The sequence below is a fragment of the Ammodytes marinus genome (genome assembly GCF_949987685.1).
Source record: "Ammodytes marinus genome assembly, chromosome: 15".
In the NCBI taxonomy this organism is placed as follows: domain Eukaryota; kingdom Metazoa; phylum Chordata; class Actinopteri; order Uranoscopiformes; family Ammodytidae; genus Ammodytes; species Ammodytes marinus.
In genome coordinates this window covers 3,261,656-3,285,073 of record NC_137219.1, presented here as the reverse complement: position 1 = coordinate 3,285,073, position 23,418 = coordinate 3,261,656, and the positions used below count along the sequence as shown (strand labels likewise).

Here is a 23,418-nt window from a genome sequence, read left to right as displayed (position 1 = left end):
TTGTGAGATACTGTACATTATATACAAAACCCACGTCGTTTTGAGTGAAAAAAACGACAGTGTCGGTTTGAAATGGAATGAACGCACAGACAGAAACATCACAAACTGAAGTCTTCCAGAGTTTTTATTTTATTTCTCTTTAAGACACAAAAGACACAAGAAAAAATTATAATTTTGCATAACAGTAGTACAGCAGCGGAGCCGAGGGTACAAAACGCTTCTTAATTCTTCAGTGTAAAAATAACTTTAGTCAATATACCATCATCATACCGTCACACTCAACCTGTGCCGTCCTCTCCTAGTGCAATCGCTTCAAATAAAAGTTAGGCACATGATGGATATACGATACGAAATACGATCGCAGTTCAATTACGACGATTAAAAAAAAAATTAATTCCTCTTGGTAAGTTTTTTGAAAGATTTTCTCGGGTCATAATAGGCTAATGTTCAAACAAACAGCTGATGATATGAAGCAGAAGTTATGGCGTCTCCATAGCGATAACAACCAAAAACGGGCAGTTTGTCGGCCATGTTTTTAGCCGTTTATTGTCCGTTCATGAAGCTTGATAAAGAAATAATAAACTACAATCCTATTTCACTGACTAGATACGTCAGCTTTTTCCAACTAAGTGCAACCGAGTTTATAATACTACTATGTCAAAAATAAAACTAATTACATTGCAGCAAGCTTATGGTCCCAAGCAAACGACTTGCTTGTAAATATATGAGCGAGCGTTTATTTTTATTTTAAGTGGCAACTTGACATCTTTCTACTTTTAAAAAAGAAAGGAAAAAAATAAAATCTAGATCAAAATCATCAAAAAGTAAAATATTTCCCCAGATTTACATATGTTACAATAAAAAATAAATATCAGCTATGTGTTTATTTTTTTTTAAATCTAGGCATTTTATGATTCTTCCAGAAAAATAAAACATACAAAGAGCGAGCATGTTTTTCTCTTGTAGCCTACGGAAGAGAATATACAGGAGGAGGTTTTTTTTCTCTCCTTTTGCCCTTTGAGAAAAAAGTCAAAATTGTGAGAATAAACAGTTCAAGACTGTGGTAAAGTTGGAAAGATATTGACAGATTCTAACTTCCTTATTTGCATGTCCACTGTCAAAAGTTGTAAAGGGTAACAAAATAAGCAAACCACGCCGTACATAATTTGGTCAGCTTTTCCTTGCGACACCAAACAGCCCCAAAAAGGTTGAGCTACACACTGCAGTCCATTGATGAATCAATTGGTTCATTGAATTGTGACATATGACGTCTGACATATAGCCTACCACGCCTGCTACAAGTATATGTACTGTCGGCAGTGGAACAAAGCTAGATCTAGGGTTATTTCAACATTATTCTCAACATTTCACCTTTTTTTTTAACCTGTCCTATATCTCGACATTTAGTTTTTTCTCTCAATGTGCATACGGTAAACAAAAATGGCCTCCTTTAATTTTTCCTTCTTCCATGTCCTTAACAGTCTTTCTCTTCCCCACTAACACAGTGCAGCTTATTATTCCTAGTCTTTCTCCTTTATCATGATGCCAGCACGCCTCTCCGTATGATATCCATATCACCTTCCCGAAGCTGTTGCATCCCCTCTCTTCTACGGAAGATTAATAGCGCCACAGGAGAGGGAAAAAAAGTGTGTAATACATTTTTCATTATGTCAAAATGTGGAGACTGTAGGGGTGTTCTGGTGGCGTAGTGGATAGAGCGTGTACCATATTGGCTCAGGCCTCGTTGCAGTGGACGCGGGTTCAAATCCGACCTGTGGTCCTTTACTGCAGGTCATCCCCCCCCTCTCTCTCTCTGTCTCCCCTTTTCAACTCTGTACTATCTAATAAAGCTTTAAAAAAATCTGTTTCAATCTGTCAATATCTTTCAATCTTTACCGCAGCCTTGAATGATCCAGTTCATTCTCGACAGTGTATTTCAACATTTTTCTCAACGTTTTGACTTTTCCTCAAAATTTCAACTTTTTTTTTACTTTAAGGGCATTATGAAAAAAAAAAAAATAAGATGTTTGTCTCTCCCATGTTCCTCTCCTATCTCTCTTCCCCACTTACACAGTGCAGCTTATAATTCCCTACTCTTTCCCCTCCTCCCATCACAATGCCAGCACGCCTCTCTGTATGATATCCGACCCATATCGTCTTCCCATGGCTGTCGCATCCCCCCTAAGCTTGTGTGAATGGCATCGTTTCAAACATGGCTCCGTCTCACCGCCATCTTTGCTAGATTTTGAATCGGAGGTGTAACCATCGCTCTCCGTTCCCGTGCGGAGCCTTGTTCGTGGGTACGATGACAACGGTTGCTCGGGCGTGTTGCTAAGCGGCCCTAGCAACCCATCACCATCATCTTCATTCGTAGGGGATTTCTCGCTCCTTTTCGGGATCCGGAACTTGCCCCAACCTTTCAAATGCTTCAAATGCCCGGCGGCGCTAGTTACATGTCTGGTGTTGTTGTTGGGTGTGTGTGAGCCGTTTGAATGGGGTTTCCTTAGCCAACCGTTAGCTTTGGTGGTGGTAGCGACGGTAGCATCTGAATGTTGTTGTTGTTGTTTAGAATTGGGGGCCGTCACATCCAGAGAGACAGGGTGGCTTCGTTTGGAGATCCCTCCTTCGTGGTCGAAAAAATATTCGTCTGCTTCGGAATTTCTTATGTCGACCAAACGGATCGACACGGTTTTCTCGAGATGTTTCGAAGCTAGCCTATTTTTAACAGAGCTCTCCGCCATGTTGTCAATAATTCTCTTTTTCCTCCTACGTAGATCCTGTTGTTCGTGGTTGTTGTTGGTTGTATTTCGTTTGCGTCCGTCCGCGCTCGAGCCTTTTCTGATCTCAGGTCTGTGTAGTTTCACCGTGACTGTTTCCGTCGCGATTTCTTGCTTGGGAAATATCTCTCGCTGGATTTCAGATATTTCGCTCGTTGGTTGAGTAGACGTGGCTTCCTTGATGATGATTCGAGTGCTTTTAGAATCCTTTGAATCGGCTGGCTTGCACACACTGTAATTCTTGTGTGTTTGAGTGTGAGTGTGAGGTGGAGGTTGAGTGTGTGTGTGCGGGGAGTCGGAGAAGGTTTTTCTGTCTGTGTTTTTCTTCTTCTCTGGTTTTAAAGGGCGTTTGGGTTTCAGAGCGGAGTGGGAGGACTGAGTGGACAGCCAGCCCAGAGAGAAGAGCTGCTCCAGGTCCTTAGCAGAGGGGTCGCCTGCAACACACACACACACACACACACACACACACACACACACACACACACACACACACACACACACACACACACACACACACACACACACACACACACACACACACACACACACACACACACACACACACACACACACACACACACACACACACACACACACACACACACACACACAGTTAAATTACATCCACTATTAAATGTCAAATAAATCAAATTGTGATGATATAATCTAATAATGCTGTTTTTCTTCAAATATCTGTAATGAAGGATTCATTTCTGGCGTTAAGGCGAGACCTTGCAGGTGAATATATATGCAAATTTGGCATTATCTAACTATTTATGTGTAAATTAACATTTATTTAAATACCAAAAATCAAGATGTTGGATATTACCGAAGTGAAAATATTATTATTACATTTTTACAACAAATTACTGTCCAAAGTTTTTACAAAACCGATTTTGGAAACAGCCCTTTTTTCATTTTATAAATAAGAAAAAATACTACGTACAAGGACTTAAAAAATCTTACACAATTTGATACATGGCTCTTAGGTGGCATGTTGAGATATGTTTTCCTTGTTGTAACTGATTGGATGCAGGTTTCTATGTGAATTTCCTTGTACAAGCTCCAGAAAAATATCAATCTCTATCTCCCAGCTACGTTAATAGATTTTAACCTTGAATGTTGTCTAGTAACTTGATAAATGACTCACTGTTGACCATTTCCTGGTCGATGAGTTTGACCTGGTGTTGGAACACTTGCTCCTGGACCTTCCACAGCGACCGCTTCATCTTCTCCCTGCGCGTCACCATGTACGTCAGGTTACGCACCTAACGGGGACACAATGATTTAGACACAATGCACCCACCAAACACTGGATCCAGGGTTTAGACTGATCCCAGCAGGTTAATGTCAATGTCAAAGGAATCTCCTCATTGTGGGCTCTGGCTAAACGTGTGACCAGAACGTTTGACTATCTTCAGACCTTTTAAAGACTTAAAGTGTAACTGAACCCTTTTACTTGTTTTTTGAGATATAAGCTGAATTAAATCACTATGTTGTTAAGGAACACTTATATGCTGGTGTTAACATTGAAAACAATTGCAATATGTTAAATATCGGCAATTTAAGAAATGTTTTGTATTGTAAATCATTTTAGAACTTTACTAAGATTTGAAAAAAACTTTTTTCCATCGGGTTCGAAAAATGACGTACTACTGTACTTTTGGTACAGTAGTACGTCATCACGTCGCCGCAAAGCCAGTCACGCTCTTCATAGGTCCATGGCTGATCCATGAGCTACTACTGTTATACCATCCCTCCAAGGATGTTATTTTGGGGGTTAACACACTTCACTTCTATCGGCAGTGTGTCTGCATTATCTCACACTGTATAACACACACACACACACACACACACGGACCCGGACTTGTTCATTACTTCACTTGATTGACACACGCTACCGCTCGCTCGCTCGCTCTCCTCGCTCACACACACAGACACACACAGACTGCCGCTCGTTCACTTGCGCTACTCGGTCTCCTAACACTACGATAGAAACACCCGCCAACAATTTAGAATAAGAAAGTCCTCCACCTCAGACGACCCATCTGTGTGGCATATGAGCTCACTGTGTAGCGATAGTGCCGTTAGACTTTGTGTCACTCAATATTTCAATGAAGTCATGTCATTCAGATCTTCCTGAGTGACAGCTACTAGCAGCTAGCCCCCTCCTTCACAGACACCGCGCGCCCCCTCCCTCCCGAAAGTCGGCCGGCTGATGTCGGAATGTTTTAAAACAATGGTTCTCAAACGGAATTCAGAATCCATGGTCTGAAAGCATTTTTCAAAATCGTGCAGTAGCTCAAACAGGGGGTGCAGTTACCCTTTAAGTAAACATTCATGAAGCCCGGTTTGAGCTGGTATCACAATACATTCTATATTACACATTTACTACGTCAGGTTACGCACCTAAAGGGGACAACAAGATGATTTAGACACAATGTAACATAAAACACTGGATCCAGGGATTACACTGATCCCAGCAGGTTAATATCAATGTAAAAGGAAGATCAAAGCTGTCTTTTCATTTCAAGCTGCACCACTTACCACAGAACAAGTAGTGACCCAAACGGTCCCTTTTGCTAAAGCTAAAACAAAGGTTGTAGAGTATCCTACGGTCTAGACACAATGCACCCACCTAACACTGGATTTAGACACACACTGGACTCCTAAAACACTGGATCCAGGGTTTACACTGATCCCAGCAGTGTAATATAAGTGTAAAAGGAAGATCAATAGAAAATCTTGTTCAAAACCAATATTTTTTTTTAAACCAGCAAACATGATTGAGTGCCCATACATGGGAACAGGATGAAACGAAAAACAGGTTCACCTTATGGCCTACACATTTCAAGCTGCACCAATTACCTGCCCTACATTCACACCACAGCACAACTGACCCAAACTGTCTCTTTCCTAAAGCAAAGTCGGAGAGTGTCATATGGTCTAGGAGAACTGAACCACAGAGCTTTAATATAATGGTAATACTTCCTGTATCATCTGCTAGAGAAAGCTGCTATTCTACTAAAATGATCTCAACACTTAATATAATGTAATCCATAAAGTCTTTGCAAACATGTGAAGTCCTCTTACGATAAGGGATGGGTATGGTTAGGATTGTATTGATACCGACAACAACACTCCTTTTATAAAGAGATTCTTGGGGTGCGCCCTTAGCTCAGTTGGTAGGGCGTCCCCCCCCCCATGGGCCTCGGCCAGCAATGGACGCGGGTTGGATTCCAGCCCGCGGTCGTTCTCTGCATGTCACTCCCCTCTCTGCCCCATTTCAACTCTGTCTCTACACTCTCAATAAAGCATAAAAATGCAAAAAAAAATATCTTAAAAAAAAGAGATTCTTAATCTCAATGTGACTCAACCTGGTTAAATAAAATAAACAGAATATTCTGATATTGCTTTTCAATAGATACATTTCGATGCTCTTATTGATACTACTCTTCATAATTGGGAGCAGAAAAATAAGGACATGGCATGAAAAGATTCAACAAATAACAAGTTAAATTTCCAAAGCTGTCAATCACGCTGTATTGCTTAAAGGGACACTGTGTAATGTGATTTCTTATGTTGTATTTGTAAGTTGTGACTCGCTTACAAGCAACTAAATTATTTCTTTGGTGGACGGAATGTCACTCTGTCCTCCTGCCTCTGCTGTTGGTCCCTGTGATCTTGAGGTGGATAAAAAACCAAAGTTTGAGTCAATCAAACTAAAAACTGAGAAAAGACCTTTAAGTAATATGATCTAAATAGTCGTAATCCATACAGCGTTTTGATTTTGTTATTTGAAATAGTTCCTACCTCTATCCTTCTGTAACATTCAACATCCACCTCCTATAACCAATAAACCTTATCTAATCTTATCTACAAACACTCAAACTGCACTCAGAATATAAGTGTATTTATTTAAACCTGTTTCCGTGGTGACCCTGGCGGTTGCTCTCTCTCTCTCTCTCTCTCTCTCTCTCTCTCTCTCTCTCTCTCTCTCTCTCTCAGTAGAAGTAGAAACCTACCCGCTGCCTATATATTATTATTATACTTGTTAAAATAGCACCTCTCTCTATCCTGCTGTAACATAAAACTGACATAACTCTAATGACTCTTATTATCAATCTTATCTAATCTTATCGTATCTACAAACACTCAAACTGCACTCTATTTATAGATATATAAGTGTATTTATTTAAACTTGTTTTCGTGGTGACGCTGGCGGTTGGTCAGTAGAAGTAGAAACCTACCCGCTCCAGGTCCTGCCTCAGGTGAGTGAACAGCTGCAGTCGCCGTAGCAACACTTCCTGTTCGCGGCGGGCCAGGCTTTCTTCTTCGTCTCTTTTGGGCGTGAGCAGCGGCTGGTTGTGGTTCGCTTTGCGCTTCAGCTTCCAGTACTGGTACAGGAAGTCCACCGTCTCCCGCGGCAACTTCAAACGGCCCGCGACGTCATCCACCTCCACAAACTGTTGGGAAGGCAGGAAGCAGGATAGGAAGAGGGTTTTAAAGACCAAAGTTAAAGCATTTTTCAAGCACTTTCAAGATTAAAGTTCAACTTTTTCATACAGTTAGAGGGTCTACTGAGAAATTGTATAATATTTGGCAGCCTTTTTTTTACTTTTGTTGAGGGAATGGAAGCTGACAATATGACAATGTAAACAATTTCATTTGTATAATTTCTATTTACTTTATTCATTTTTTTTTGTATTTTTCTTTACGGGTGTCTGGTTATGTAATATTTGTAAGCACATGTCTGGTATCTGGGGGGGTGGGGGGGGGGTTGTTTGAGTTTGTTTATCTGTAAAATGTAAAAACCAATAAAAAGACCTTGATCAAAAAAAAAAGTTCAACTTTTTCTTTAAATGGTGCTCTAAGAAGGAACTTTAATTTTTATTCATTCTTGCTCCCCCCTCTGGACAAAAGCGGTAGTGCTGTTCCAGCTGTTGTTCCTGGGTGAGTGTATTGTTGTTTGTTTTGTTCTTGTTTTATTGATGTAGTGTGAATTTGTATTATTGTTTGTTTTAATTGTTGTCTCTTTCTGTGTGGACCCCAGGAAGACTAGCGACCACTTTGTGAAAGCTAATGGGGATCCAAATAAAGAATAAAGAATAACGTTCAAAATCAAGCATTTTCCAGACTCAGTACTAACCCTGTAGAAGTCACACACACACACACACACACACACACACAAACACGAACGAACACACATTTAAATCAAGCACAGTCTGAAACTTTCCCAGACTCAGTACGAACCCTGTAGAAGTCTTCCTCGATGGCTTGGACCTTCAGTTTTCGGAGGTTGACTCTCTTCTCTTGTTGCCGGCTGATGATGTCACCGGTTGCTATGGAGGAAGAGGGGGAAGTAGCTGCCTCTTCCTCATTGGTCAAAGACAGCAGGCAAAACTTCTGATGGAGAGAGAGAGAGAGAGAGAGAGGGAGGGAGGGAGGGAGGGAGGAAGGAAGAGGGAGGGAGGGAGGGAGAGAAATTGAATTTACTTTTACTCTGTATGTTTGTTGTGGGTGCATGGGAATGATGTGTATATATGAGTATGTGTATAGATGAGAGTGAATATCTGGCCAGATCATAATGAAATATTCACTGAGTTTAAAATTTTTTTTTTTGTGATACATGTCTAAAGATTATAGTGAGTGAGTGAGTGAGTGAGTGAGTGTGTGTGTTTGAGTGAGTTTGTTAATTTCTGTGTGTGCGTTTGCAATTTATAGTGTGTGTGTGTGTAGTTTAGCGTGCATGTGTGTGTGTGTGCGAGTGTGTGTCTTTTCTCACCCTGCCTCTCCTCTTGCCCTTCTTGACAGCAGTCCCCTCTCTCTCCCTCTCCCTGTCCTCCTCCCCTCCCTCCCCCTCCCCCTCTCCCTCCAGCCCGGAGTGTTTGGGACAGAACGATTTGAACTTCACTTCATCCTCGTCCGTGAGCAGCGTGTTCATCTCCAGACTCGCGCTCAGGCCGCACGTCACGTGGAACGCAGTGCGGCAGTTATTCGCCGAGCACTGCGGAAGAACACACAAGATTATTAGACTTTTTTTTTTAAGATATTTTTTGGGCATTTTTATGCTTTATTTGATAGTGCAGCGAGACAGAGGTGAAATGGGGCAGAGAGGGGAACCGCGGGTGGGAATCGAACCCGGGTCTGCTGCTGGGCCCGGCCCGGGAGGGGGACGCCTTACCAACTGAGCTAAAGGCGCCCCCGATTATTAGACTTTTTTAAACTTTTTTCTAACACACGAAAACACACACACACAGCGTCATATCCGATCATGTCATGGTCTGCAGCTGTGTCCCAACATTACACTCTACCCCTGAGCGCGTCTTGCATGTGTCTCCAAATTGCCCAGCACGCGTTGATGCATCACTGAAGCGACTGTCTATGCCGGTCCTGTCTCGTTTGCACAAATCAAAGCGTCGAACCACAAAGCAACAGCCAAAGTTCCTGTGTGCAGTGAGCAGTTTTCCTTTGATATGTTTAAGTTATCCTCATCAATTTTAGCCACTTACACATTGTTAGTCCCAAAGGAACATTATAGCCGTTCCAGGGCAATTTTACCATCAATAGTTTTCAACAGGCTGTAGGCTGTAGGCTATATCGCCGCTTTTCAAAAATAAAGTGCTTTACAAACTTCACAACCTAATTTCCTGTTCTTGCTTGGTTTGTGCCAAGCGACGTAGGGTCATGCTTCTCTTTTCACGTCTCATTAAGCATCTGTGCATGTGTGTGTGTGTGTGTGTGTGTTCATGAGTGAATGAGAGTGAGTCTGTCTGTCTGTCTGTGTGTGTCTCTACCTGTATACACGCTCGTCTGTCTGTCTGTCTGTCTGTCTGTCTGTCTGTCTGTCTGTCTGTGTTCATGAGTGTGTGTGTGTGTGTGTGTGTGTGTGTGTGTGTCTCTACCTGTATACAGGCTCCGGTCTTCTCTTTGCAGACGCAGCAGATCAGCGCCCATCTGTTGCTGGGGATCTGAGACACGTTGGTGATGGGTTCCATCTTCTCTGGGTTCCCGATGCTCACCTTTATACACACACACACACACACACACACACACACACACACACACACACACACACACACACACACACACAGTTGATTTAACACGTAATGTAAGCCACGCGTTACTCACATGTTTGAGCAGGTGGTGTTGACTCATTGAGAAAATGCAAATACATCAAGAGATGGAAAGAGAAATCACCACCGTGTTTGCAATCATTTCATTGGTGGTTGTAAAGGCGAAGTATAACACTCTGCTAAGGGAGGCTTGTGGCGGTGTAGGGACCAAAAATACTTTGTTTGCACTTTGAATTGCCTTGTTGAAGAAATGTGCCATAAAAATAAACTTGTTGAGCCGTTCACAAAGCGGTGAAAGTGTCTGGAATCGTCCTTAAAACATTATTGTCATGTAGTGAGAGTTTCTGGTGACTTTCTGTAGAGTTTCTGTAAATGATTTGTGTTCAAAGTACTAGAACACTGCATCAAATACATGAAGCATGTATCTAAACATATAAAGTATATAAAAGAAAAAGGGTATTGATATAAATCACACACACAAAGACACAAAACAACCTAAACTGAATCATTTTCTCTTCACCTTTGTAAAATAAATACAATAAACATTTGGTATAAAACACACACAAACTATAACCAGGTAGATTTTGTCTAATTTTCACCTCTGGGATCCACAAGGCACAGCTGACGTGGACCCACTTGGTCCCGCTGCGTGTGGGCTTCATGGCTCCTCCTTTCTTGGGACATAGCTGGCACTTTGGGGTGATGCCCAGCGCACAGATCCTGCACAGCCAGCTGCCCTTTGGCACCTTCTGGATGCCGTAGCACGCCTGGGGACAAAACACACGCAAAGACCATGTTAACATCTGGTCAATGATTGAATTCCTTTGTGATTTTCTCTACTTATGACATCTATTGCAGCATGTCCGTCCTGGGAGAGGGATCCCTTACTCTGTCAACTCTCCCTGAGATTTCTAAAAAAAAAATTGATCCCGATAAAGGGTTTTTTATTGGGAGTTTTTTCTCAGCCGAGCTAAGGGTGTAAGGGCAGAGGGTGTCATACTGTATGGAATGTAAAGCCCACTGAGCCAAATGTCTATTTGTGATATCGGGCTATACAAATAAAACTGATTTGATTTGAAAGACACACAAGCAGAAATCAACACAGTAAAACCATATCGACAGTGACAGTGTTTGTGTACATGTGTGTGTCGGAGAAAAACACGGCAACAGCTGATCTGAAATGTAAGATGAGACGCTTTCGTTTTGACCGCACAAGGAACAATCTTCAAACGACAAAACAAAGTCCCTGAGGGCCTGTGTCCACCTAATGTGCTGTTTCAAGGCAGAGCGCTCCTTCCGCTCCTTTCACTGTGCTCTGTGTGCGCACCAACGGCTGGTCGTTTGAGAAAAAGAGACATTGATGAGCAGCGCTTTTTTACAAAAGTTCAACTGTTTTTTAACAAAGCGCTCTGAGCGTTCCACCTGTGTCAATGAGTTATATTGAGCCTGTGTGTGTGTGTGTGTGTGTGTGTGTGTGTGTGTGTGTGTGTGTGTGTGTGTGTGTGTGTGTGTGTGTGTATTAACCCCCCTATACTAACCTGGTGAACACAGATGTTGCACTTGCCACAGGACACCATGTGAGTGAGTGAGTGAGTGAGTGAGTGAGTGAGTGAGTGAGTGAGTGAGTGAGTGAGTGAGTGAGTGAGTGAGTGAGTGAGTGAGTGAGTGAGTGAGTGAGTGAGTGAGTGAGTGAGTGAGTGTCTGTCTGTTTGTTTGCTCGTGTGTGCGTCCATTCGTTCGTTTGTGCGTTCGTTCATTAGTGTGTATGTTTGTGTCTGTCTGTGTGCCTGCCTGTCTGTCTGTGTGCCTGTCTGTCTGTCTGTCTGTCTGTATAACCCCCTATATAACCCCCATACTGACCTGGTGCACACAGATGTTGCACTTGTCACAGAACACCATCTCGTTGTTGTCCTCTCCGTCGGGCGACTGACAGACGTCACACACCACGTCCTCATCGTACTCGATGCCCAGCCCCTCCTCCGTCTCCATGGCGTGGCTCATGCTGTCGTGGCAACAGCGCTCAAACTCCTCCATCGTGCGCTCCATGGTGATCTCATCCAGAGGCGGCAAGGCTGAGAATGTGCAAGGTTTTAATGTAAATATAGAGCTTTTATTTTGTAACACGATAATAGCAAATAACTATGGAGCTGTAAATGAAAGGTCCAGTTTCATAATTCACACATAAAAATTGGACAAAAAAAGCCATGGTGATAAAATTAGAGATGCTCGTGTCTCTCTCCCTAAACGGCTCCTAAACTTTTGGAGACAAATCTTTTTAGTACATTGGTTTACCGGTAAGTACATTGTTTTTGTTTTGTTTTTTTACAAGAATCCAATTTCTAAATGGTGCCTTAAAGAAATGTCACCCAGCCTTTTTCACCAAATCCCCCTCCATCTCCTCTCTGCCTCACCCATCTCAGTAATCTGGAACATGCTGGATATGTAAACTAGACAGATGTTCAAATGTACGCCCACCAATTCACCATCCCACTCACCCATCTCGGTGAACTCTTGGTTGGCCATGTGCAGCCAGCAGACGTCTTCGTGGCCGAGGTCGTAGCGGCACATCCCCTCGGCCAGCGTCCTGATGTCCACGTAGCCCAGAGCCTCGCAGCCCGACGTACGGATCAGCTTCTTGGGCCGTGAGAACATCACCTCCTTGCCCTTCTCTAACAGCACCCTGATTGATTGATTTGATTTAATTTTATTCCAGACACAGAGAAAAACGGTCCATAATACAATACAAAAACAGTAAAAAGACAAACAACAATAAAAAAGACTAAAAAAGACTCCAGCTGTCAGTTCCACACTACACAAAGAGTGTTCAGATATTAGCATATAGGCTAAAGCGCCAATGGTTCCATAATGTGGAAGTGAACCTAACCGCACTCATTGTAGGGTTCACTAGAGTTGTGATTATGCCATTACATGACTCCGATAGTCTACACATACATCTGTACATAAGATTCCTGAGCACAGCAGGACAGGTGGGCACATTAACACTGACAAACATTTGGCTTGCACTGCTCCAACGTGGCATATGAAGCAGCAGCCTCATGCCATCATTATATGCTACATTGAGTTTCTGCATACTGCTTTTCTTATAGCGTCGCCACAAGTGGGCAGTATACATTGGGGTGCAAAAAGCTTTAAAAAGAGTGGTCTTCACAGACAATGAACACATACTAAACTTGCGCTTCAACATATTAGCTTGTGCATACATCATACAGTACTGTCTGCGGATGTCCCTGAGAAGGAGACATGGCAGTTTAGCTGTCCTGGATTTACAGTGTGGTGCCCATAAGCTATAATTTTAAAGAATATGTGGGAACCTTCCAAAATTAGGGCTATTCCGAATACCATTTTTACAGGGATTTTACAACTCTCTGGTTTCCGAATGAGTATTGAATAATCAAAAAGAAAAAGGCTACCATTAAAAACGCCCTGAAAAGGACCGCAAAGGAGACAATTCAGTTCACTGGCCTGTATTAACTGAGTGGTGCTATGAACTATCCCATGAGAAAATACATTAAAACTCACTCACTCACTCTCACTCACTCACTCACTCACTCACTCACTCTCACTGACTCACACACACACACACACACACACACACACACACACACACACACACACACACACACACACACACACACACACACACACACACACACACACACGTCCTACCTAGCGACAGGCTGTGGGATGGACTGTGGGCTGACGGGCACCTGGACGCCCTTCTCCCACTCCTGCCTCCAGGGGTCGGCCAGCACACAGAAATCCTCCGCGCTCAGCTGGAACGAGTCGGGAACCTTCATGGCCGTGATCAGGTCCGTACGGAAAACCTGAAGAATCGGGACATTCACATTTATTCATTTGTTTTTTTATTATTTTTTGGGCATTTTCAAGATTTATTAGGAATTTATTACAGAAAACCTGAAAAGAAATAACAAGGGTCGGGACATTTTTTTTTTAGCATTTTCAAGCTTTATTATACAGTACAGAGTTGAAATGGGGAGACAGAGAGAGAGGGGGGGATGACCTGCAGTAAAGGTCCACAGGTCAGATTTGAACCCGCGACCACTGCAACGAAGGCCAAAGCCAATATGGTACGCACTCTTTCCACTACACCACCGGAGCACACCAACATTTATTTATTTGTATGGTAACGTTCTTAACACCGTTACAAAGTTCTAAGGTAGGCACTGTTCACAAGACTTAATTGAATTAATATAGCACTATCCCTCTCCCTGTATAGGAGACTTGTAGCTTGACTTGTAATAAGACCTTAAATAAATTGACATATAGCCACATTTTGGCCTCTACAATACATATGGGTTATATATAGTTTTACTGCATATCAAATATTATTCACTACTGTATACAAGCAGTAATGATTTCACATGGAATACTACCAATTACTATGTCGAATTACATCTGAAGAGTAGTGATAAACTTTACATTATTAACAATCAACACATAATCATTAAAAACATTTCTCTCCATATAGATAAGTGTATATCAGTGTTTGCGCAGGTTAACCGGGCACACAGGAATCAGCCAATGAGGAGCCTGCTTTGGCCTGAGTCATTGTTTTGTTTTGATTTGATTGGCTGTTTGGTCTGAGGGCGTTTACATTGAGCTGCAGGGACCAAGTCCACAGACTGCACTGTAGATAACAGCCGGTATGTGACCATCCCAAAGACACACTGTACTTACTATGTGTATCACTACATTAATGCAGGAGACAAATAAAGACTTTACTTGGGATTTTAATGTCAAAACACATGTTTCAAATGTAAGTTATCTGGCAACAGATTAAAAAGAATAAGTTGATTATTCAATAAGTCAATTAAAAAAAAGAAAGCTTTGTAAAATGTTATAATAAGAAAGTAAATAAATATGTTTTCCACCCTATCTATCTATCTATCTATCTATCTATCTATCTATCTATCTATCTATCTATCTATCTATCTATCTATCTATCTATCTATCTATCTATCTATCTATCTATATATCTATCTATCTATCTATCTTTGGATTCAAATATATATGTCTTTAGTTGTTGAACCAACCTCGGAGGGCTTCTGTCCGCTCCCTCTCCTGAGCTGTGACTGTTGGGACCAGCAGGTGGAGTTACCTGGAGGAGAGACAACACAGAGGGTTAAACAGCTTTCTCACATTAGGTTTGTGCTCCTGCTCAATAACAGAGTCACATCCTCAAAAAAACAATTGGGGGGGGGCGCCCTTAGCTCAGTTGGTAGGACGATTCCAGCCCGTGGTCGTTCTCTGCATGTCACTCCCCTCTCTGCCCCATTTCAACTCTGTCTCTACACTATCAATAAAGCATAGAAATTACAAAAAAAAATCTTTAAAAAAATAAATAAATAAAAATTGGTTTTAACTTCGGGACATAAATGTGTGGCTCAAAGCAAGTTTAAAGAAAAGCAAGTTTATGTACAGTACAGGCCAAAAGTTTGGACACACCTTTTCATTCAATGCGTTTTCTTTATTTTCACGACGTTGTAGATTCTCACTGAAGGCATCAAAACTTTGAAGGGACATATGGAATTATGTACTTAACAAAAAAGTGTGAAATGACTCTTAAATAGGTCTTATATTTTAGATTCCTCAAAGTAGGCACCCTTTGCTTTTTTGACAGCGCTACAAACCCTTGGTGCTCTCTCAATGAACTTCATTAGGGAGTCACCTGAAATGGTTTAGCAAAGAATTCCACATGTGTTCATTCAAAGTTTTGATGCCTTCAGTGAGAATCTACATCGTAACTAGTCATAAAAATAAAGGAAACGCATTGAGCGTGTCCAAACTTTTGGCCTGTACTGTATATAGCACAATTTCAGACACAAGGCCACTCAAAGTGCTTTACAGGGGCAAGATTAAAATACATCAAGCATAAAATACACACCAGAAAAGCAGCTCATTTGAATAGTCAAAATGGTTTAATTTTCTGTTTTCACTTTCAATAGGTTTACTTTAATAATTGTTTTATGGGGGGCGCCTTTAGCTCAGTTGGTAAGGCGTCCCCCTCCCGGGCCGGGCCGGGCCGGGCCCAGCAGCGGACCCGGGTTCGATTCCCACCCGCGGTCGTTCTCTGCATGTCACTCCCCTCTCTGCCCCATTTCACCTCTGTCTCTCTGCACTATCAATAAAGCATAAAAATCCCCCAAAAAATATCTTTAAAAAATAATAATTGTTTTATGTATATTCTTATGTATTTAACTTATTACGTCGCTTGCTATTTGATTTGTAAAATATTGCATCTGTGATTATGATGTATAGACAGTATGTTCACAAAAGAAGTGTCAATTTTTCTTTTTAATATATAAAAAGATTTAAATAAAGTTATATAAAAAAAGCTCCAGCATTCACGCTAAATTAAAACCTTTTTCTTAAACTTTTTTCCTGCACTGTCTGACCTGTTGGGATGTCTTTGATGGTCCAGCTTTTCCTCCTGTCCCTACTCTGTCTCTTGATTACCAGACTGACAGACGGCTTCACTTTCCTTTCTTCCCTCTCTTTCTTTTCGTTCTTAATCTTTCTCTTTGTTTTGACAGGCTTGCTTTTCTTCGTTTTCCTTCCTGTACATCAAGTTCACATTAATTCACACTGGAGATACGTTAACAGCTTTAAATATCACAAAGAAACAGAATGCAATGGACCGACATAAATAATTTTTACCGATTAAAAACATAATTTACTTCAATTCTGTTCAAGACAAAAAGTACACAGGGATGTGACTTGGTGTACAGCTCACCAATAAGTTAACAAATAAATAAAAATGTCAGAAAAAAAGAAAAAATAATAATAATAATAATAATAATAATAATAATAATAATAATAATAATAATAATAATAATAATAACCGGAGTGGCTCAAAACAAGCCCGACGACCTCTACGTCGGCCGACGTCACGGCACACACCAAACAGATTCGTCTTTTTTTTTGACGACGGCGATTATCGGGCTGGTGTGTCCTGGCCTTAAGAGGCTAGTTTTCATCTGTTGTCCCCGGCTGCGAGATATTTAAAAGGCAACCTAAAACTACAGAAATAAAACGCATGTACAAACAAAGACCTAACTACTTTACTTTACTTTAAACTGACATATTCAATCTAGTTCCTTGTCTCCCACCCATTTCACCACCACTTGTGTAAATTGTTTCAATGTATCTTGTTCTTGTGTTTTTTTATGATTGTTGATTTTGTTTTTTTAAACACTGCCCTGCAAGGTGACCTTGAGTGCTATGAAAGGCGCCCTCAAATAAAATAAATTATTATTATTATTATTACTTCTTTTACTAACTGCTGTCCTTGATGCTGTGCCCCTGTCTGACCTGTTGGTATGTCTTTAACGGTCCTCCTCTTTCTCAGACTGGCAGGCGGCTTCGCTTTCTGTGCTTTCCTTTCGTTCTTTTTGTTCTTAATCTTTCTCTGTGTTTTGAGATTCTTGCTTTTTTTCGGTTTCCTTCCTGTACATCAAGTTGACATTAACATTTACACTGACAATACATTCTGTCTATGATATATATATCACAAAGAAACTGTGGAGACAATACACACTTGACTTTTAGAGATTAAAACATAAAGTTAGGATTTTACTTCAATTCAATTCACTTTATTCTTCCCGTGGGGCATTTTAAAGGTGGACTCAGCAATTCAGGAGAACGCTTGTTGACAAAATCAGTGAATATCTCCTCATGATCCGCTACCTGTCCGTACTGTGCATGCACTGAAAACAATTCTGGTGGTAATACATAGCCTAATGTCTGGCAACATACCCGTTTACAGAGCCTGGGCTGTGTATGGGTTAATTTATCCCATTAATAGTACAGTGGATTGAAATTAATTTATCCCAAAGGAAAATTAAAAGGCACGTAGAGTAGCATCAAATAGACACTTATCTTGTGTTCCAAATCTTACTTTTTCTTTTTACTAGATACAAAGGCATGCTGGTTTCTATACTGCAAAATTATATCAGATGTATGCATGTATGTAAGGGCATCTTGGTATTTCTTGGCATACTGGATTTGACATCATGTATCCTAAATCTTTTTCTGGCATACTAAATAGTATGGAAGTAATGGGTATTGGAGCGCAGGGTTAAGACACAACTCTCATAAATTAACAAAAGACAATGTTGGTTACAATGAGGAATGATGTACTTTTAGCCACGATGAGAATGTGTGGTATGTGAGGAAGTTAAAATGCTGCAGAGCTGACCTGCTTCACGTCTATATTTGGACTCTGTTCAAATGAGTGAGTCATCATAAAGCAAAGCAGAGACAGTGAATGAATCGGCATTGAGCAAAGCATAGACATTCCCTGCGTTCCAAATCACATACTTTTTCTTTTTACTACACTACATACTAAAGTACAGAAGAGTTCAAGGGCCACAGGAGAGATAAACAAATCAGACAAGGAAGATTTATTTTCATTATGTCGAGAAATGTCAAGAATAAAGACGAATACTCAAAAATACTATTGAAGTTAGTGGGGCATTTTATGTATTTTCAGCATACTACAATTGACGTGCATGTATTTGGGACGTCCTAAATCTTTTTTCTGGCATACTAAATAGTAGGGAAGTAATGGGGATTGGAACGCAGGGGGTGAAATGTTTCAGTTTGTTTACTTACTTCCATTGTCCGAGTCGTCACTGCTGCTCGGGTGCCTGCTTCTCTTCATCGTCGTCGCCATCTGTCTGTGGAGCTCTGGCGTAGGGACACTGCACAAAACCAAGAGAGAGAGGGAGGTTTATAATAATAATAATGGATTGGATTTATACAGCGCTGTTCTAGGCACTCAAAGCGCTTTACAGGGTTCCAGGTTCCATTCATTCACACACAGTCATACCGGTGGCGGAAGCGTGGCTGCCATTAGGCCCCTCCGATCACCACAAACATGCAGCAGTCATACACATTCACACATGTAACTGTTTAGTTACAGATAGAATAGAATAGAATTAAATATAATAGAATATCAGTTTCTATGTCATTGTACGAGTACGAGATTAAAGGCCTACTACACCGGTTTGAATATGAAGGTGTATTGAATTCTGAGATCCTATGTAGTATAAATGTGTGATCTCAGAATTCAATACACCTTCATATTCAAACCGGTGAAGTAGGCCTTTAAGCAACTTCTCACTTAGGGCCCGTGTCCACCTACCGCCTTTTTCCCACCGCAAGCGCCTTTTTTCAATTGATTCCCAATGAGAAACGGCCGCCTCGGGAAAAGGCGGCCGCTCGGAGAAAAGGCGCAGCGCCCAGCGGTTTTTTTTCGAGCGTTTTTGCCTTTTTGTGCGGCCGCTTCGAGATTTGCAAGTTGAAAAAAGTTCAACTTTTCAGAAAGGCGGCGGGGACGTCACCGCCGCTTTTTTCAAAGGGCCAATCAGATAGTAGATCGTCGGGACTCGTCGCCTTGGCAACAAAGAAGACGGAAGAGAAACTGCTTTTTCCGTCTCTGTTTACCCGAAACTGTACGAAAATAGTGACTTAAAATGACCAGAACAGAGGGAGGAGAGCCCGTTTGTGGGAGCAGATTAGGCGAACACTTGATTCTCTGTATTTTTTATCTCCTACTGATCGTTTCATGCGCACACATCAGCCTACAACTTGCTCCGTGTGTGTTTGCAGGAGCCTCGATAACTCCTCATCCAAACAGAGGATGGTGGAAAGTATTCTCTGTTTCATAAGACTACTCATATTACAATGTAACGATTTAAATAGAAAACAGCAAGCCTAAACAGTTAAACCAGTGTTGATAGGTCTGGTGACGATCAGCATTTTTTCTCCCCCGATCACAGCGCTCTCTCTCCCAGCTCATAAAAAGCGGTCGAAAAAAACGCTCAGTAGACACACTCCCGAGCGCACAGCCAGCGTTTAACGCTGGAAAAAGGCGTTAGGTGGACACGGGCCCTTAGATGAAGAGCTATATGATATACCAAGATTCAAAGTGTTTGTTGCCATATGCACAATAAGAAACATGTTCTCAGTCATACAATGAAAATTCTTCCTTTGTTTTCCACGGACTGAATGCCAAGAAAGACAGCTTTAAAAAAAGAAAATAATTTGGGAAAGAGTTAAGACATGACGCTATAGGATCAGAGTGGAATTAATCCCTTTCAAACTTGATAACCGTGCCAACTGTAGAAGACATCAAATTGTTGGTTTAGTTACAGAAGGGCTACAACGTTACACACACAGCTTTGTGGGAAGAAAATCGAAAGACTGAAAAAGACTTGATGTTATAGGATCAGAGTGTAATTACTCATATGGATGCAAATACATGAACGGGGAGAAAAAAAAGAGCGCTGTCCGAAGTTGAAAAAAACAACATAATGACAATCTGATGAAGGCTTGTGCTATTATGCTTAAAGGGACACTGTGTAACATTTTAAGTAATTTATTAGCTAAAATCAATATCCTCATTCATAAATATGTCCTCATTGGTGTGAAATCACCTCTGCCAATAATCTCAATTATCCTCCTGAGCGGAGAATTACAAATATTAATATTACATTTTGTACATTGAGCAGGCAAGTCTTATGGAGGAATCCATGTTTTTGGAATGTCATCAGGTGCATTGTTTAAAATTTAGAATTGTTCTTGTCCTTGAAGGCCACTGTAGCTTCTGTTATTATTCAAAAGGGGTGGGGTTACCCAGGGAGCGTTGCATTCTAGAACTTTCTTGATGATGTCATATTACACAGTGCCCCTTTAAACCTGCAGTGTGTAGAATTTTGGGTTTTATTTCCTAGCAGATTTTGTAGAAAGTAATTATAATATCCATAAGTACGTTTAATTTAGTGCATAATAGAAAGGGTCTCATGTATGTCCATATTTCTCCATGCCTTGGACAAAGGCCTAGTTGCCGCCATCTAGAAAGCGTCATAGTTGGAATGTCATCAGGTGCATTGTTTAGAATTTAGAATTGTTCTTGTCTTTGAAGGCCACTGTAGCTTCTGTTATTATTAAAAGGGGGTGGGGTTACCCAGGGAGCGTTGCATTCTAGAACTTTCTAGAACTTTCTCGATCTTTCTAGAACTTTCTTGATGATGTCACATTACACACTGCACCTTTAAATTAACAGAAAAGTATTATTTGTACTCAGATCAATAAGAGACTGAGATGTGCTCGGGCGTAGTTAATCTATGGAAAACTCGATGAGCAAATGAGTTCGGTACCAACTTTAGAAGACTTGTAAATGATGCACTATTGCACCATTAAACATGAAGTTAGTTACATTGAGAAATAAAGGCAAATTCATTACAAAGACATCAAAAACTGCAACTCACTGAGTCACTATGCTGATTTAAGATCCACAGATAAAAGTTGTTTCTTTAATTATGGCTTTACAAACAGGATACTATCTCTGCTGCCCCTTGCACATTTCATTGGTTTTAAATTCAATTCTGAAAATAAATTATTTCTCTCAATATTTACAATAGCTCTAATAAAAACATTCATTCTTGGAGATATCAATACAAAACTCTTCTACTCTTGCCCCGATCTTGACAGCGCACACACACACACACACACACACGTACTGCTTAGCGATGATAACAAGTAGTAAACACATACAATATAGCCTAGAAGCAACAGCCTCGCAGCTGGCATCGTGCAAAAAACATGAGCATTATTATGAACTCCTACCGGGTGGAAAATATCCCAGGCTCTGCTGTCAGCGTGCACACTAACCCAGATACAGCAAGCTATGCTAATGACAGCCGGCTAGCCACGGTTTGTTGGTGTGACGCCCCCTTCGTCCAGCAAACAGGCAGCAGCGAGTAGCAGCTAACTAGCTTAGCGGCTACTTAAGATAATAGGCTAAAAACAACAAGCAATTAACGTTACCTAAGCAACGTGGCATTTTTTGACACATGGTACACATTTTAATGATATGGTGATGTATTAAGGTCACTATGGGAAACATATCGCCATATTTTAGTGTTTCACTTTCATTTTATTTCATATCAGACTACAACTTATAACTGGCTAACGCTAGCCACTGCTAACGGTATGCAACATGCAGGCCCAATCAAGAAATAATCTTATTTACGATGAGAATGTTTTTATTCAAAATGCTCCACAGCGTTCGTTAACCTCAAATAAGCAATTTTTGCTAAACTTTTCTATAGATCGGAAGGTGGTGTTTACCATAGATATGCACGTTTTACTCCACGTCAACGTCTCCACGTTACAGTTAGCTGACGTAAGTGGTTAGCAACACCGGTGTTATGTCAAATTCAGTTACCCTGTCAATATCTGATCGCGAATAGCAACGAGGCGCATTTTCAAATGGTAATTAAGAAACGTAGATCAAAACAACTCACTTAAAAAGTTACTTTTAAGGTGTTGTGCTTTCCATAGCGACTAAATAGAAAGATAACGGATTTCAAGAGCGAGATTTGAGTGAGAACGTGCGCCTTCCGGGGCTAGCGGGTGAACATGTCTCAGAGTGGACCCGAGTTTGACACAACACCTGCCGCTTAGCTCGTTTAGCATTAGCCATTGCTGCTAACATAATGTCGGCTTCTAAGGTGCCCCAGTTATTATTTAACACCACAGCCTACATATACAGATACATATTCAACGTTAGTGCTCAGTGCTTGAGTCAAAAGAACTACGCAAAACACACAAGAAAAGTATTAATCGATTATATAATGTTGTTATGCTAGTTGAGTGGCATATCCACCATAACTGGCTGAGGTTAATCTTTGGCGCCATTTTAAATGACGATCTCGGACCATACTAAGCGATATAAACTCGTTCAGCACATTCTGGTACATTATGCACATAAGTTAAATGTTTGTAGAGTTGAAAGTAAAGTGGACAGTACGTACAGAGCACGCCAGGCCGATGCAAGCCGGTGTTTGAGTTTGAGGTGAGGCGCAGTTTTTTGAGCTGTGAGTTCCGCTTGACCCGCACTCCACATACACAAACACGGCGGGGAGGAGGCGACCCAGCCCGGCTGCAGCGGCGCCTGTTCCCCGCTGGGGGGCACTACACACCACCCTGAATGAAACAACCCACTACTAGAGCCAAAAATAACCAAATAGATCCCACAGGACTGTAGTAAGACCTTTTATATACAATCTATGATTAGGGCCAACTAGTAGGTTCTTGTAACATTGGAATATTTAGTGACATCAAGTGGGGAACGTTCTAGATTGCAAAGCTACCTTGGTAACCCTTCCCTTTCGAATAATTACAGAATCATTCAATCAATCAACATTTATTTGTCCGAACTTTGTGTACTTGGAATTGAGAAACGGCTTAAAGGTGCAGTGTGTAATATGACATCATCAAGAAAGTTCTACAAAGTTCTAGAATGTAACGCTCCCTGGGTAACCCCACCCCTTTTGAATAATAACAGAAGCTACAGTGGCCTTCAAGGACAAGAACAATTCTAATTTCTAAACATTGCACCATATGGACATATATGAGACCCTTTCTAAGGGAAAAAAAATCTACATTTCTTTTCAGCTATTATGCACTAAATTAAATGTACTTAAGGATATTATAATTACTTCCTACAAAATCTG

The 23,418-nt window shown here is 41.1% G+C and overlaps 1 protein-coding gene across 1 annotated transcript; it reads right to left on the bottom strand.

Moving 5' to 3' along the window:
- Positions 1-106: 106 nt before the first annotated feature.
- On the bottom strand, positions 107-22,811 carry jade1 (jade family PHD finger 1). Its single transcript, XM_080041965.1, is given in 14 exon segments — positions 107-3,211; positions 3,928-4,045; positions 7,028-7,243; positions 8,031-8,100; positions 8,563-8,630; positions 8,632-8,784; positions 9,683-9,799; positions 10,453-10,620; positions 11,714-11,925; positions 12,349-12,533; positions 13,541-13,698; positions 14,929-14,993; positions 18,509-18,597; positions 22,717-22,811. Coding segments are annotated over 14 exon segments (2,811 nt in total). The 5' UTR covers positions 22,809-22,811; the 3' UTR covers positions 107-2,111.
- Positions 22,812-23,418: the final 607 nt, after the last annotated feature.